At 51.2% G+C, this 17,724-nt stretch overlaps 1 protein-coding gene across 10 annotated transcripts in view; it reads left to right on the top strand.

Annotated features, from left to right (window-relative positions):
- The window catches only part of JADE2 (jade family PHD finger 2), a 136,227-nt gene that overhangs the window by 110,383 nt on the left and 8,120 nt on the right, over nucleotides 1-17,724 (top strand). For all 10 annotated transcript variants that reach the window (XM_058736248.1, XM_058736249.1, XM_058736244.1 and 7 more), the window contains 6 exons: nucleotides 1,605-1,765; nucleotides 2,432-2,643; nucleotides 3,839-4,006; nucleotides 5,422-5,538; nucleotides 6,805-7,269; nucleotides 15,781-15,898. In XM_058736248.1, the coding sequence (XP_058592231.1) occupies nucleotides 1,605-1,765; nucleotides 2,432-2,643; nucleotides 3,839-4,006; nucleotides 5,422-5,538; nucleotides 6,805-7,269; nucleotides 15,781-15,898 (1,241 nt within the window). The remainder of the gene's footprint in view (nucleotides 1-1,604; nucleotides 1,766-2,431; nucleotides 2,644-3,838; nucleotides 4,007-5,421; nucleotides 5,539-6,804; nucleotides 7,270-15,780; nucleotides 15,899-17,724) is intronic.

Raw genomic sequence — 17,724 nt, 5'->3', positions numbered from 1 at the left:
AACCTTCTCTGAGCCTCCTTCCAGGTCTGGAGGCCATTTTCGCCTGTCTCCTTCATCCTTCCTGCCCCTCTGGCTGACACCTGGGGCATGTCCTGGAGCCCAGGAATCCTCCCCATAGCTCAGCCATGTCCCTGTGCCATCCTGCCCTCCCCTCCCGTGTCTGCTCTGAGTACAACCCCTGGCAGCCCTGCCTTCGACCCCAGGAGGCTCCTCGGGCAAGTAAGGGCCTCTCAGCCCCTGGGAGGGCTGGCCAGATGGAAGCCAGGCTCCACAGCAATAACCATGGCAACCTGTGGAGGGTGGGAAGAGCTGGCATTTTGAACTGGCATCAGGAACTGAGGGGCAGCACACAGCTGAGCCAAGAGGGGGAACTATGCCCTCCCCAGATAAAAAGCCCTCCAGTTCCATCTCAGAAGGAGCAAAGTGATATCTAGAGGTCTTAAAATACACACTCACACACCTGTAGTGCTTACTGTGTGTCAGGCACTGTTGTAAGAGCTTTCCACATATTCATCCATTTAGTTCTTATCAACCATAGAAAGTAGAGTACTGTTATTATTAGCTTATTTTTTTGGATGAGGTCACTGGTCACAGACAGGTTGGGCAGCTTGCCCAGATTACACAGTAAGTGGTAGATCAGGGGGCTCCTGGCTGGCTCAGTCGGTAGAGCATGCGACTCTTGATCTTAGAGTTGTGAGTTCTAGCCCCACGTTGGGGGTAGAGTTTACTTAAAAAACATATAGTGTATCAGGACTTTGGGTCCACATTTTGCAGCCAGGACCCTTCAAATGTAGCTGCCTCAGGGAGAGCCATGACCCAAGGGAGGGCTGCCCTGGAGTATGATTCTGGGACTGTAGTAGGCCCATCCTTACTTATATCCAGGGGAGGAGGCCTCCATCTCGCAGTGGGGGAGGGGATACCATGGTGAGAGACTGACTGCTCAGGTTATGTCATATTCAAGGGAATGATAAGGTATGTGGGAGACACTGTCTTCTGGGAGTGTAGACCCTTTATGTGGAAAGGGCCACCATGAGCTACAGCAGTGTACCCAGGTAAGGCTCCTTCTCACCCTAGAGGAGACCCGGCCTCACTTTCCCCTGTGGGGACATGGGGATAATCTTGGCCTCTCCCTAGCCTTGAGGGGTATGCTGAAGGACCTGAAGCCCCACTCGCTCTTTCCCCCTTGTCCCACAGTGGCCAGCACTGGGCATTGCCCAGTGAGAGCACATAGGCTGACTCCTATAGGCCCAGGCGGGGCAGATCTAGATTATGGAGCTTTAGCTAAGGCCCAGATACCTTCATGAGAGGACCAGTAGAGTGCTCTGGGCAGAATGGATGTTTATGGGATGTGTAGGACAATAGGTCAGCACCCACTCCCCACCCACACTCTGCCCTTTGGTCTGCTCTCCTGCTTACCTATAGTGCTTTGAGTCTCTGCAGGGTGGGCAGGCAAGAAGAGGTAGTATAAGGAAGTAGCATCAAAAAATCACACTTGTCCAGCAGCTCCTCATCTGGGCTGGTCGACTCACTGGAGGCTGCCAGACCCAGTAAGGCTGGCAGGCTGAGGATCCCTCCCCTCATAATACCCTCTCTTGATTTCCTAGGATTCTCCCGCCGCTGGAAGGCCCCCCTACCCAGGTGTCCCCTAGCAGCTCTGAACTTGGTGAGGGCTCCCAGCCTGATTGGCCTGGGGGCAGCCGCTATGACCTGGACGAGATTGATGCCTATTGGCTGGAGCTTATCAACTCGGAGCTCAAGGAGATGGGTAGGTGACCTGCCAGGCTAAGAGTGGGATCGGGGCAGGTCAGGCAGAGTTTTCTTCTGAATGCCACCCTCAGAAAGGTAGTGGGCACAACTGGGCTTTGGCACTGCATAGACAGGAGAAAGTCCCTGCCGTATTAGTGATTGGAGAAGTTATTTGGTGTGTCTGTGCCTCATTTTCTGTAGCTGTCAGGTGAGTGCACTAATAGCATGCAATTTCCAGAGTTGTTGAGAATATTGTTAGTAAGCCTGACTATTATACGAAGAGTAAGTGAATACATTAATGAGTCTAGGATGATAAATGAGGCTGAGGACACTTGATATGGGGCACTACTATCTCCTAGGAAGGTTTCCCTGAGCCCCCTGCCATACACACAATTCAAGCAGTGGATTCCGCATGCACACAGCTGTACCCCAGAGATACTTCTGTGTTATCTGCATGTACACGTGTATGTGGTCACAAGCAGGGTGTCTAAAGTCAGAACACCATAACCAGCCCCAGGGGTCTTTGAGATTGAATGGTCCAGCCCATTCTGTTTCCAGATGTTGGAGCTGAGGCCCACGACAGTGGGTGCATTTCCCCAAGTCACACAGTAAGTGGGTGGAGACCCATCCACACGTCTGCCCTGATAGACCAGGCTCCTAACACCCTCCCCTGCTGTCCTCACAGAGAGGCCAGAGCTGGATGAGCTGACGTTAGAGCGTGTGCTGGAAGAGTTGGAAACCCAGTGCCACCAGAATATGGCACGGGCCATTGAGACACAGGAGGGGTTGGGCATTGAGTATGATGAGGACGTCGTCTGTGATGTGTGCCGTTCTCCCGAGGGCGAAGATGGCAACGAGATGGTCTTCTGTGACAAATGCAATGTCTGTGTGCACCAGGTGGGCATCCTCTCAATCGTTCTCCCCCATGCTGCTTGGCCAGGCTGCTGCCTAGAACTGGTCATTCTCGCTGTAGGAATGCAGTAGCACTGTGGGCGTAGGCCCCTGAGAAGGGCAAGGGAGGAGGAGGGAACGGAATGAGTGCCCCATGGCTCAGTCCTGTCAGCCAGACTGGAGTGAATGTCCACTGGGTTCTCTTTCCATCCTTTTCCTGTGGGCCTCCATCAAATCCCCTCACTGAACACCCTACCCCCTGCCTCCGTGCCCCTCTTCCTCTGCTCCTCACCGTCCTGAAGTTCTAAACAGGCAGCACAATGCAGTGATGGAGAGCAAAGCCTGCAGCCAGGGTTCCTGATTTCAAATTGTGGCCCTGCCCTTTACAAACTATGTGACTTTGGGTAATTTCTTAATCTCTCTGGACCTCTATTTTCTCAGCTACAGATGAAAGTAATTTCTTGTGATGACTAAGATACTTCTAACGAGCTATTTGCTGAGAACAGTATAGTACGAGCTTTAAGTATTTATCATTATTGATGTTATAAATCAGGAGTTGTCTGACATGCCCCCCTCTTGATCTTGGGCCCCAAAGCTCCCAGGTGTGGGGTGTTTCTGGGCTTTGTTTATAGAAGACTTGACTGGAACCCAGTGGATCCACTCTAGCAAACACACGTACACACACACACGCACACTCACATCTCCTTATCCACCGGTTCTGAAATATTTCCTAGGGAGCTCAGAGGGGCTTCATCACTTGTCTTTGTACCCCCCATTCATTCTTATCCTTATACCCAGTAGCTCTTAGATCCATAAGCCCTAGGCATGACCAGGAGGAGCCCCCTTCACAAATCTCTATGAAAAAAAGTAGAAAGCTCTGGGCCTTGTCCTCAGGCATCATAACATACCCAAATGTATGTTCAACTTGCAGGAGTTCATAGACACTTCTGAAATCCATCACTCACTATGAATCTCTGGCCAAAGTGACTTTCCTCCCAACAGAGGGCAGAGCTGAGCCCTTCCACAGAGGACTGGCATCTTTGCCTTAGAATCCTTCTGGAGGCCTCCTTACCAGAGCCTACTAGCAGTGTGGCCCTGTAGCTTCTAGCTCGGGCTGGGGCTGAGACCATTTGCAGCTGAACCCTGACCAGACGCAGATGGCCATTGCATCTAACTTGTGACCACTCTGCTCTCTTCCCAGGCATGCTACGGGATCCTCAAGGTGCCCACGGGCAGCTGGCTGTGCCGGACATGTGCCCTGGGTGTCCAGCCAAAGTGCCTGCTCTGCCCCAAGCGAGGAGGAGCCTTGAAGCCCACCAGGAGCGGGACCAAGTGGGTGCACGTCAGCTGCGCTCTGTGGATTCCTGAGGTGGGCAGACAGGGGGATGGGGCAGCCCTGGATAAGAGGGTCTGCTACCAGAACTCTGGTAGCAGAGCACTGGGAAAGAAGGCCACAGGTTTGCATAAAAAGGGATATCTCACGTGGCACCTGAGAAGAACTGGGGCAGCGACCCACAGAGAGCTTTGCCTGTGGACTTGGACAGAACTCAGGTGGTAGTTTCTATGGGTAAATGGGATTATGGACACTGGGGGATCCAGGTGGTAGGTCTGAGAGCTGGGCAGATGCCAGGCCACGGAGTAGAGGTGAAAGCATGTTGTGGGTCCTTCCAAATCCAGGCAGTGGTTCCAACCAGTGTCATACACCCTGTTTAAAACAAAAATAAGCCAGCTGACCTAAAAGGAAATCAGGCAATCAGGCAGAGAGCTCATTAGAAGTGGATAGCTAACTGGCTGGGATGGAGGGGTCAGCCTGGGTCTGAGTCTGGGTGGAGGGGGACTTGGGCAACAGGCTTTGCCCACTCTGAGTTAGAAGCCCTGGGCTCCTGGAAGGTCATGCTGTTTTATTTGAAATATGAAATGCTGACATTCACCAGAGTTTCTGACCCAGCCCTGCTGTGTCCCCGGACTCAGACTGAAGCCCCACTCTGATGCTGCCTTTGCCTGGAAGCAAGCCAGGTGGCCCTGTCAGCAGATGCCTCTCCCCTTCGTGGGCTTCTAGTCTGAATGTTCTTGCAGGGACCCACATTGTGGGCTTCTGTGGTGATAGTGGTTGTGTTGACAGTGGCATCTTTCTCCCAGATCAACATCTTGAAAGCTGGGACTACCTCTGAGTGTACCCTGGGCTGGGCACAGCGGAGACAGGCAGAACCAACAAGGATTTCTCCCCACCATGGGGGCCCTTTGGTTTAGGACCTCTGGACAGGAGCCCTTCCTCTATCTTCAGACATGGGCAGTAGGGAGGCCAATGCACCCTCTAGGTCTAAGAGGTGGGCTGTGCCCAGAAGACTTAGGCATGGTTGTTGGTTTCTCCCCATAGGAGGGATAGGAAGAGCTAAATAAAGGCATATCCCTATTGGCCAGGAGAGCTCTGGAAGCCCCCAAGAAGAAATGCTGCTTTGGGGTATTTACTTGTTGCCCAGAAACATAAATTAAATAAATACATGTTACAATAAGTAATCTTTGTGCACGCACACACACATACACAGTTACACAGACTGCTGTGCACTCTCATACACAGTCACAGTTTAAGACTAGTCACAGGTGAGGAAACACCAACACACTCAGTGGTCAGCCTGGGATAGTCATGAAGGTCTTGTGATTCAGGGGCTCTCCCATTGCCCTGTGCACACACTCCCTGGTTTCAGCAGACACCTCCCATTTGGGGGATCCCTAGAGGCAGGCTGGGGATGAGAGGCCTGATGGAGCTCCCTGTGTCCTGCCTAGGTCAGCATCGGGTGCCCTGAGAAGATGGAGCCCATCACCAAGATCTCACATATCCCAGCCAGTCGCTGGGCTCTGTCGTGCAGCCTTTGCAAGGAGTGCACAGGCACCTGCATCCAGGTACGTGGCCCGTTCACCTGCTGTCACCCAGGAGGTCTCCTGCATGTACCATCTGCGTAGAGGGGTGCTTCTGGGACCCTCTGGAAAACACACAGCTGCCACCACCCCCACCCTACTCCCATAGTGCTATAGACAGAACCACTGATGGGCCATGGAGACCTGGGACTGGAGCCAGACTCAGAACCTCACCTGAGAGGCATTCCTCCATCCCCAGTCCCTCTGGGCATGGGGTAGAGTGCAGAAGCAAAGGCTCACCACATCACTGCATTGCCAAAGGATTCTGGCTTTCCCCAAGAGCGACTGTCTTTGGGGTTAATAAATACGATGACCTCACATCTGACATCAAACATGTGGGAGGGGTAGGAAAAACTTTTCGTCCAACTGAGCTAATAGGCTCTCCCCAAACAGGACAGGACTGCACCAGTCTTTCCACAGCATTGGTTCCCACATTCTGGTGTGCGTCAGTAATACCTGGAGAGCTTGTTAAAACACGCATTTCTGGGCCTATCCCCAGAGGTCCTGTTTCAATAGATCAAGAATGGGCTGAGAATTTGCTTTTCCAGCAAGTTCCCAGGTGACCCGATGCTGCTGGTCTATGGATTGGAAAGTGGGGGTCATCTTTTGTCCTTCTTTCTCTAGCAAACAGTTGTCATTGCAAACACTAGATGTGCCTCCACCCATTTGTAAGACTTTCAAAATGACTTGTGAGTGCGACATAAGTGGTCGTTAATAGTTGGGTGGGGTATTCCTGAAACATTTATCAGTTGATCACAGCCATCATCCAAGGCTGTGAGGGAGGAGCAGTCCCTGAGTCGGCCCTAGCTGCCTGGACAAGAGAAGGAAGGGGTTCCTGTCCAGCACCTCTTCCCAGAGGACAAAGGAGGGACATGACTCCCCATCTTAGATGATGTTGCAGAAAGGAGGCAGTGACCCGCCACCAGCCTTTCTTTTGATGCCTCTTGTTCCAAAGTCATTTTGCCCACATACTTATGCAGCTTAATCCCCAAAGGATTGTCAAATCACCTGACCATTTCCCCAGGATATATGGTGCTGAAACCCATTTCCTCTCAAGCTCCCCCAGAGTTCCCCCTTCCCACATACCACAGCTCCTTCCATACCCACAGGATGTTGGGGGTCCATGCCATTTTATATAGGGTCTCACCAGCATCCTGGGTTCTCAGTGGAACCCTGGAGAGTGGCCTACATCCTTCTTCCTTCCTACCAGGGCTCCCCTCATGCCTGATATTTCCCCTCCTCTCCCTCTAGTGCTCCATGCCTTCCTGTGTCACAGCATTTCACGTCACATGCGCCTTTGACCATGGCCTGGAAATGCGGACTATATTAGCGGACAATGACGAGGTCAAGTTCAAGTCATTCTGCCAGGAGCACAGTGACGGGGGCCCTCGGGGTGAGCCCACTTCTGATCCCGCGGAGCCCAGCTCAGCTGGTGAGGACCTGGAGAAGGTGACCCTACGCAAACAGCGGCTGCAGCAGCTAGAGGAAGACTTCTACGAGCTGGTGGAGCCTGCTGAGGTGGCTGAGCGGCTGGAGCTAGCTGAGGCACTGGTTGACTTTATCTACCAGTACTGGAAACTGAAGAGGAAAGCCAACGCCAATCAGCCACTGCTGACCCCCAAGACTGACGAGGTGGACAACCTGGCCCAGCAGGAGCAGGATGTCCTATACCGCCGCCTGAAGCTCTTCACACACCTACGACAGGACTTGGAGAGGGTGAGTCCCCCTGTCACTTTTCCACCTTCTGGCCTGTCTGGTGGGCATCCTAGGAGGTCTTTCCACCCCATGTACACTGCCCTACAGCAGCCATGGCTCTCCAACTCCAAATGGTGATGTCTGGCCAAGTGGCTGAGGGCTTCCAGTTCCCTGACAAGGTGGGGGTAACTTATACTATGCAGAACAGGGAAGCCTCTAGCCCTTGGATCTCTGAGCCCTTCTGGTCCCAACCCTTTTATGGGCCTGAATGGTAGGGGCCCTGCTGTGTTCCTGAGGCTCTAGGGCATCAGACCTGGGGCACAACCCAGGCTTCGAGCTTCTGTTGGTCTCTGTCCCCATTTGTAGCCTGTTCCCAACACATGAACTTCAGCTTGGAATCAGGCAGGGGAGAAACTGGGAATTGCAGCAAGTTGTATTAGCCCACCAGGCATGTTCTGGACCAGGGCAAGGAAAACAGGTATTAACGTGGGGCGTGGGGGCATATGGGTGGGCTGGAGACACAGTCAGCCTGTGTGGAGTAGAAGGATGAAGCTGAGTGGGTGGACCAAAGTGTGTGTGGAAGCTGCAGGATGTTTTAAGCAGGGACTGTCCCTCTGGCTGCAACTTCCAAACAGTCACTGGGTCTACTGTGGATGGGTTGGCTGAAACTACCCCCAGCTGTGTACTAAGGACATCGGTGGTCTTGGCTTGGTCCAAGGTGGTAGTTCTGGGAGCAGAGTAAGATGAGGAGACCCCATGGCTTTGGGGTGAGCTGTGGTGGTTAAGGGATAGTGAGAGTTGCTTTCTGCCTGGAGCATGGGAGCCCCCAAAAGGTTCCATTCCCTGCTACTACCCCAGAAGAAAAGATGAGGAGATTACACCTTCCACGGAGAATACGCTTGAACTTGACTTTATTTTCCCACTGTATTTCCTCCAACGCATAAAGTACTACCACCAAGTTGGAGGCAATCTAAAGATGAAACCAGATATTCTCTGAACCCCAGGTGCTGTTTTAGGGACATTCAGTTCTGGGGTTCGAGAGCACATGGGATCATGTCATAATGTCTTTCATGCATGAGCACAGACACACGTCTGTTCTTTCCCCAGTCCTTGTAAGGAAACAATCCTGAGTGAAAGCTTTGAGGGGGATTTGTATGACCCGAGGCAGCTGTTTTTCTTATGTCCATCTCGTTGGCAAGTCTGTAAAATGGGTAGAACAACTTCACAGATGTTGTGCCGTGTTGAAGGGAACCTGAGGTGAAGCCTCTGAAACTGGACCTGGCTTCCCCAATCTCCTTCAGCCGTACTCCTCTGCCCTGAGGCCTGGTCAGGGGGAAGTGACCCCGATGGCCTGAGAGGGAACCTTACCGCCTGGCAGCCAGCCTGCCACCAGATCAGAAGGGGGAGGTGGAGAGTGGGGACACCAGATGTCCCTGGCTCCAGCCAGGGCAGAGAACAAGGCCATCTACATTGCAGCCTCTACTTCCTGGGCAGCCCAGCCTCCTGTGTCATGTGGCAGTGGCATCAGGTACATTTGGACATCGAGTACTTTCAGAGACCAAAGCTGCATCCAGAGTTGTCCTCAGGCCACCTCTGAGTCTGCAGGCTCCAGGCCTCCAGTGCAAACACCCTGCTTTTACTCCGCTGTTCTCCAAAAGATCCCTCAAGTCTGACCTACCCGGTCCTGCTGGTCAGCCCACTGGCTCCGCCTGGACAATGCAGGGAGGCCAGGGGGCAGGGTTACTTATTTAATCATTATCTTGAAAGTAGAGGCAAAGTAGATTCTCCTGGCCCTAATGAGCAGGTGAAGAAACTAGGGCTCTTGAAAATGAATGACAGAAATATTAGAGGAATGTGTGTTTTCTAGGGTTTGAGTTGAATTTGGGCTTGGATGGGGGATGGGGTTTGTCACCAGGAGAGATGTTGGCTTAACCTCCTATTCTGTACATTTCCTAAGCAAAAGCATCCCCCACCCTCTTGCCTTCATTGTCAGCTGGTACAAATGTGGCTAAGGGGCCAAGGTCAAGGGCTAGGATGCCAGCAACTTCCCAGGCAACCAGATCTGCCATGCAGAGAGGCCTCTGGTGGGACTCTCCACAGTCAGGTGTGAACCAACCCACTCTTCCTCCAGGAAGAGGAGACAGGGCCGACTTTGAAGGGGTGCCAGCTGAGAGTGAGGCAAGGGCGTGTGCAGCCCTGGTAAGCTGTGGAGAGTCAGAGAGCCCTGTGCCAGCTTGATCCCCTCCAGGTCTAGCCTCAGGGCCTTTCAGAGCCGCGTTGGTGGCTTGCTTGAGTGAACAGGGCTGAGAGCTCTGCCACAGGGGAGGCTTTCTGCAGAGACCCATGACTGTTGGTGGCCTGGTCGTGGCCCAGTGCCAACGGCCAAGAGTATCCAGCCTCTGACTGGGCACCAGGCCAGCTTGGGCTGGATTCATCAGGGAGGCAAAGTCGGGGTTGAGACTGATGCCTTGGGCAGTTGTGGGTTTGCATTCAGTTCCAGCATTTCCCGGCTCTGTGCCTTCTGAGTTTCAGTTTCCTTTCTGTAAAATGGGAATAAGGAGCCAGCTGACCTTGGAGTCACAGTGGTGGTGGGAGCACAGTGACCTCTGCTGTTCATCGTGGTTATTGTTGCTGTTCTGGCTCTTAGAAGAGTGGGCTGCTTGCAGAGAGGGGCTCTGTGGAGGACTGAAAGTGTGAGCCCAGTGCTAGGACCTGGGAATGAAACGGTATCTTCCCTGATCGACGTGTCCCCCCGAGGCCAGGCAAGAGGTTTGCTGAGAGAGCAGAAGGCAGGGCCACTCTGCTGCCACTAGCTTGAAGTCCCACTTTATGGTCAGCCTTTATGTGTTTTCCTTAAACTTCAGCCGCTGGCCTTGGCCCCAGCAGGCAGCTCAGGAAGGCATGGCCACTGCTGTCTCCCAGAGTTATTCACAGCTGACAAAAAAATTGCGGTGCCGATGAGCAGCCTGTCAAACGCCGACTGGTGTCCCCTAGCAACCGTGCTGGCAGTTCGGGCTGTGCAGGGCCTCTGTGCCTGTGGCTCTGGATCCAGTTACTAGGAGTTTACTCAAGAGCATGACCCGGCCTGGGAGGGTGGGGGCAGCTCTCAGACATCTGCCCCCCTCCCTGAGGAGGGACATGTGGGATCTTCTCAAGGCCCTATTTCTTCTACCAAGGAGAAGACCTTGCCCTCCCCATACTTGCCACCCACCTGCTTCCTTGTCAGGTTGGTCATACCCCATTTACTCTGTCCTCAGTGCCCAGATCATGTTCTTCTTGGCCTCCCACCAAAGCCTACCTTGTCCAAGGCAGCCTTGGCTTCCAGAACTCTGGCTCCTCAGCCCCCATAGCTCCCATATCTAGAATGTTTCCAACCCATTAGTGTCTGCATCTCACTGAAACCTAATCGCCACCTCAGAGTGCTCCCTCATCAGTAACACTGTATCCTCAAATCCCCCTTCCTACTCAGCCTTCTGTTTCCCTGCTCAGTACCACCTCCAGGCTCCCCACTCTTCACTGTCCCTGTTTTCTTCACCCCCACCCCATGTGACATTATTAGCTCACTGCCTGTGCCCTTATCCCTGTGTGAAGACCACATACCTGGCAGAGCCTTACCTGGTAGGAATCCTATAGTGGTGAATGGATAAACCCCACCAAGGTTCCTGTCAGCCAGCCTTGTTCTGGGACATTCTAGACTCCCCAGCCTATCACCTGTCTGCACCCTGGCTCCACCTCCCTCAAGGCTCCCCCTTCTGGGCCCTCAGTCTTACCTCCTGTTCATCAGACCAGACCCCTCCAGCTTCTCACCTGTAAAGCCCTCCCTATCGATTTTCTGCCCTTTTTCCCCCATTCCCCCTTCCCCCAACACACACCCTGCAGCAAGGGAGTCGGCCTTCCCTTCATGCCTGCTCAGTCTCCCAGATTTGAATCTGTTTCACCTTCTGCCATCTCCAAAAGCACATCCTCCTTTCATGTGTCCTTCCAGGCATGGGACCCTCTGCCCTAACCCCCATCTGTCCCTTCCTGTCTTCCCTCACTGCTTCCCACTCCGGCCAGGCTCCTGCCACCACCATCTACTAGGGCCACCAACAGCTTCCCATCACCTACATCCAGTGGCCACTTCTCCATCCTCATCCTCTCCCTTCTCAGCAGTGGTTACCACAGTCAGACATGCCTTTGGTATTGAAATATGTTTTGTGTGGATGCTTTGACCAGAACCCCCCTTAATACCCTCCCGTTCTCTGCTCTCTGAGTGCTCCCTGTCCCCGGTGATCATCAGTTCACCACACTCAGTCTGACCTCTCAGTGGTCTGCTCCACAGCTCTGCTCCCCATCAGGAGGCTGGTCCAGCCCACACTCCCTTCTGAACTCCAGCCTCTCGTGCCCAGCAGGCCCATAGGTCCAAGCCTGCCCCCCACAATCTCCCTAGTCTCCACAAATGCCCAACACTAGTCCAGTCTAGCTCAGGATAACTGGCTGGGAGCGCTCCCTGGCCCTCCACCCTCCTCACCCACATTCAGGCTCACTCTGTAAAACTTACTGATAACAAAACAATTTCCTCAAAATGTAAAGCCTGCTTTTATTACCAATCTGTAGTTTGGGGGGACTTTGCTACTTGATTCATCTTTTTTTACTCTGATTTTTTTTTAATGTTTAGTTATTTTTGAGAGACAGAGAGCACATGTGCAAGAGGGGGCAGAGAGAGAAAGGGACAGAGGATCTCAAGTGGTCTCTGAGCTGTTAGCACAGAGCCGGATGTGAGGCCCAAACTACAAACCATGAGGTCATGACCTGAGCTGAAGTCGGACGCTCAACCAACTGAGCCCCCTGGCACCCCACTCTGATTTTTTTAAAGAGAACTTCCTATGTTTATAATCAGAAAAAACAATAATGACAAGTGTCAGGAACCTAATAGCCTGGATGAACTTCTAAGGTGATATTAATACTTCGTCCCCAAAAGCCATCACAGAAGTGGAACTCCACAACATTCAGTAACATGTAGCTATGTAACCAACAGTCTTGAGAGAAATTAGAGAAGTCATCGATGTTCCCACCTCACCCTGGAACCAAGGGGTCACATCATGACCAGTGTACCAACCACAGAAGGTGGGTATTGTTGGGATTCTCACAGAAAGAAGCATTCCTGTCTTCCCTAGCAGGAATCTCCAGATGGTACTGATTGTGTCATGCATCTTATCAGGAAAAACATGGAGCATTTACCTGCAATATATTGTATTTTTCATGCCTCATTCATATCTACAACTGTATATCATGAAACAAACATAGTCAAAATTTCTAATTGGATCAAAAAATATACCAGTACTTGCTTTAATATTTCCTTCCTGTGCCGTAATGAACTATCTAAGTCAGTAGCCTATGCAGCTCACTTTGGAGGCCCCTGGCCTAGGGCAGTAATTCTCAGATTATATAGTGCTGTATAAAATCTGTTTGAGGACACAACCACCAGAGACTTTCACACTCCCCCAAGCCTGGAAATTTGTGTTTCTAACCAGCCACCCAAGGGATCTTGATGCCAGTAATTCATTTGGGTTTGCCGTGAGAAACCTTTTTGTAAAGTTTCAGGTGAAAGAACAAAAAATAAATAAAATAAAAATCTGTATTTTAATAGAAAGTGATGAAGTAAGTAGTGGTTTCTTTGAAGGGGACGTCTGCACCTCTAAAGCTCATGTCATTGTTAAGGATTAACGTTAGAGTAAGTTCGATGGTGGAATGTTTGGGAAATTTTTTAAAAGCTGGACTTTGAAAAAAAAAAAGCTGGACTTTGAACTGTTTTTAGGTTTGATGTATTGACTGGTTTGTTTTGAGGCCTTCAAAGTCATGAGTCTGTCTACCTCTCTTCACCTCCATGGTCCCCATGCACACGAAGCCATGTGACTCCTAGGAGGGAAGCAGACCAGGTTTCAGGGAGAATAATGCTGAGCTGCTTGGATGCAGTGGACAGGGAAGGCCTTCTGGAGGTTCCTTTTTTTTTTTTTTTTTTTAATTTTTTTGGGGGAGAGAGAGACAGAGAGAGAGAGACAGAGTGCTAGCAGGGGAGGGGCAGAGAGAGAGGCAGACACAGAATTTGAGGCAAGCTCCAGGCTCAGAGCTGTCAGCACAGAGCCTGACACAGGGCTTCAACTCACGAATGGTAAGATCAGACCTGAGCCGAAGTCGGATGCTTAACCTACTGAGCCACCCAAGTGCCATAAAATATGTTTTCTTACAGTTCTAGAGACCAGAAATCCAAGATCAAGATGTTGGCAATGTTGATTCTGTCTAGAGACTCTGAGGGAGGATCTGTTCCGAGCCTCTCTCCTGGCTTCTGATTGCCAGCAACCCTTAGCATTTCTTGACTTGTAGACCCATGATTCCATCTCTGTCTCTGTTGTTACATACCATTCTCTCTATATGTGTCTTCACATGGCCTTTTATGAGGACACCAGTCATTAGATTTAGGGCTCATTAATATGTGGTATGACCTCATCATAATTGATTATATCTGAGGTTCCAGGTAGACAAAATTTGGCAGGAGGCACTGTTCAACCCAGGAGGGAAACCAGTGGAAGTGTTAACAGGGGGAGGATTTACATTTCAAGAAGATGATCTGGGATAGCAGAGGGGCCAGAATGCCTAGTTGTCCAGATGGAGCCAATGCAGGTGACCAGGAAATGGAGGGAGCTGATGGGAAAGAGTTATGTTCATCAGGGACTGATGGGATGGCTCTGGGGGTGATTGAGGAAGAGCTGGATCCTGAAGGGTGATGCCAGGGTCTCAGCATTTCTGCCTCACCCCACCTTACCCCCAGCTGCCCTTGGCCTAGCATTGTAGACACAGGGACTTGCTCTGCCTCTCCCCTGCCTGGCCTTACTCTGGATCTTCATCCCCAGCTGATGCACTTCTGTGTGATCAACATCCACTCATCCTGTCCCTTTGTCCAGGAAGCCTTCTCGCCACCCCCAGGTCTGGGTCAGGGCTGCCTGCTCCTGTCAGTACTTGCTCTGCATCTCTCTGCCCTGCTGGGCAGCAAGCCCTCAGAAAAAAGGGACCTGATGGCATTGCCCACTGCTGAGCCAGGGCGAACACCATGTGAGTTCCCAGAGCTGAAGCTGGTGCTTAGAAATGTGTGATTATGAGGAGCTCCTGAGGAAGTCCAGGATTTGAGAGGAAGCAAGGGCTCTTAGGCTGGGGCCAGGCAGCTGCCCCTTTGGGGAGGTGTTCACCTTGAATGGCCATGTCCATGGTCTAGGCTGGGTACACACATTCTAAGGGTGGAATGCTCCTTAGAGTCCGTACAGAGCCTGGAGCCAACATTCTGAGATATCCTTCACCACTGAGCTCAGGAAAGAAGGGAGGACATCCATGTCCACAGAGAGGTGTGATCACAGCTACCCCCAGGCCAAGAGAAATGGAAGTCATGATAACAGGCAGAGGCTCTGGAACCCATAGGTCTCCCCCAGGCAACTCAAGGTCATGCAGCCTGAACTCAGCTTTGAAGATGGAACCCATCTGCAGACGGAAGTACTGGCCTCAGCTGCACAGACCCTGGTGGGACCCAGAATTCCAGCGCACAGCTTCTGGCCATCTGTCCCTGCTTTGGAGGCTTCAACCTGAGCTAAAGACCATGGTGGAACAAGGAAATGTCTTGAGGGAGGGCCCCAGAAGTGTGATATACTCTGAGAGCAGCTGTGAGGGGATGGCACACTGGGGAAAGGCACCAGGTGGATGGGGAGCAACATGACCCATCCTTCAGGTGCTTCCAGAACAGCTGCAGAGTGAGCTTAAGCAAACCGGTCTCCAAGGGACTAAACTCTCTTCCTAGCTGCCCTTAAGCAGTCAGAGAGGCCCCTGCCTTTCCCCCTGAGAACTTCTGTCTCAGGCTGAGTGAACATAGCCATGTGGAGGGGCCTTGGCCAGAGCAGACATGGGCTTGGCTCAGGTCTTAGTGCAGCAAGTGGACATGGCACACTCAGCCCCAGGGGTCAGAGACTGCCTGACTACTCAAAGCTGCTCTGCTGGAGCTCTCTCTTCTCTGCACCATGGCCATTTGTGTCTCAGGATAGAAGTTGGCCTTGTCATGGTGTTTTTGGCTGAGGAATATCTTTGATGGACAAGAGTCCTTGGACAGGAGGCAGAGGGATGGAATTGGTAACCTTACAAGGCCCCACTGAGCCTTGGGGCACTGTGTAGGTAGGGGGAGGGCAGCCATAGGGGCAGCATGGCAGAGTGAGCCAGGAAGTTCATGCCTAGAGAAGGCAGGTAGAGTCACCAGCCTGAGCTAACTGGATGCTCTCCCTGCCTGCTCTGGCCCAGGCCCAGTGGGAGCCGCAGGATCAAGGCTGTGCTTGGCCTGTGTTTTGGACCAGAGAACTGTGGCTCAGGGCTGAGGACACACTCAGGGCTTGGGAATTGATTCCTAGATGTCCAAGGCAGGTTAGGCAGCGGTGCCCCCCCCAACCCTCTCCCCAGGGCTGGGAGGTCAGGTGTGGCTGCCCATGAGTAAAGTGGAAAATCTCTCTCTTGTCTCCTCAGGTTAGAAATCTGTGCTACATGGTAACAAGGCGTGAGAGAACGAAACACGCCATCTGCAAACTCCAGGAACAGATATTCCACCTGCAGATGAAACTGATTGAACAGGACCTGTGTCGAGGTAGGCATCTTCCCTGCCCCCCGCCAGCCACCGCTCAGCATGCACACTCTCGATGGGCCAGGTCCCAAGGAGGGTTTGTGTATTCAGGTCCTAGTGGGGGCCACTGGCCCATACACAGACCTTCCAGAACCAATTAAGTAGGCCAAGATGGGACCTACTAGGGCCTCAGTTGTATGTTGGTTGGCAAGGAGCCAGAGATGGGAATGTGGGCATCAGGCCTCTCCTGAGGAGGCTTTCTGGTCCACTGGGGATACGTAGGTAGTTCCAGGGCCATAGTGGTGCAGGAGTAGATTGCACGTGCACAGTAGCTCTAAGCTGGTGTTGGGACAGGAAGGGGCCAGAAGCTAGAGAGCTTCCCTGAACCCCTGTGTGGCTTCATGTTGATCCTGAATCAGGCAGCTGCTCCAGAGATGGAAGATGACCTCTGTGTTCTTTCTCTCTGACCTCATCTGATAAAATTTGGATGCCTACTAGCAGTTCTTTTTGTCTGTTTTCTTCTTTTTTTTTTAATTTTATCTTTTATTTTTTAACATTTACAACAGTGATTTCAGGAGTAGATTCCTTAGTGCCCTTTACCCATTTAGCCCATCCCCCCTCCCACAACCCCTCCAGTAACCCTCAGTTTGTTCTCCATATTTATGAGTCTCTTCTGTTTTGTCTCCCTCCCTGTTTTTATACTATTTTTGCTTCCCCTCCCTTATGTTCATCTGTTTTGTCTCTTAAAGTCCTCATATGAGTGAAGTCCTATGATCTTTGTCTTTCTCTGACTGACTGATTTCACTTAGCATAATACCCTCCAGTTCCACATAGTTGCAAATGGCAATATGTCATTCTTTTGATTGCTAAGTAATACTCCATTGTATAGATATACCACATCTTCTTTATCCATTCATCCATCGATGGACATTTGGGCTCTTTCCATACTTTTACTATTGTTGATAGTGCTGCTATAAACAAGGGGGAGCATGTGTCCCTTTGAAACAGCACACCTGTATCCCGTGGATAAATGCCTAGTAGTGCAATTACTGGGTCGTAGGGTAGTCCTATTTTTAATTTTTTGACGAACTCCATACTGTTTTCCAGAGTGGCTGCACCAACTTGCGTTGCCACCAACAATGCAAAAGAGATCCTCTTTCTCCACATCCTCGCCAACGTGTGTTGTTGCCTGAGTTGTTAACGTTAGCCATTCTGACAGGTGTTAGGTAGTATCTCATTGTGGCTTTGATTTGTATTTCCCTGATGATAAGTGATGTTGATTGTCTGCTTTCTTCTTAAACTCTTCCCGTGACATGTATTTAAGAGATCTAGAAATCTAAGGCCAAAGAAGCTCCAGTGTCGCTGTTTTCTGCTAGTTGTGTGGATATTGCCAGACACAGGGCCCTTCCCAGAGTGTTTACATGTTCAGAAGAGCAATGCTTAACTCAAAAAAGGTCCTCTAATGTAGAATTACATGCAGCTCGGTGGCAAGATATATATATATATATATATATATATATATATATATATATATATATATATTTTTTTTTTTTTTTTTTTTTTTTTTTTAAGTTTATTTAAGATATTTTTTTTTTTTTAATTTTTTTTTCAACGTTTTTTTATTTATTTTTGGGACAGAGAGAGACAGAGCATGAACGGGGGAGGGTCAGAGAGAGGGAGACACAGAATCTGAAATAGGCTCCAGGCTCCAAGCTGTCAGCCCAGAGCCTGACGCGGGGCTCGAACTCACGGACCGCGAGATCGTGACCTGGCTGAAGTCGGACGCTTAACCGACTGCGCCACCCAGGCGCCCCATTTATTTAAGATATTTTGAGCCAGGGGCTGCCACT

The sequence above is a fragment of the Neofelis nebulosa genome, chromosome 1 (genome assembly GCF_028018385.1).
Source record: "Neofelis nebulosa isolate mNeoNeb1 chromosome 1, mNeoNeb1.pri, whole genome shotgun sequence".
NCBI lineage: Eukaryota > Metazoa > Chordata > Mammalia > Carnivora > Felidae > Neofelis > Neofelis nebulosa.
This window is presented reverse-complemented; position numbering and strand designations above follow the sequence as displayed.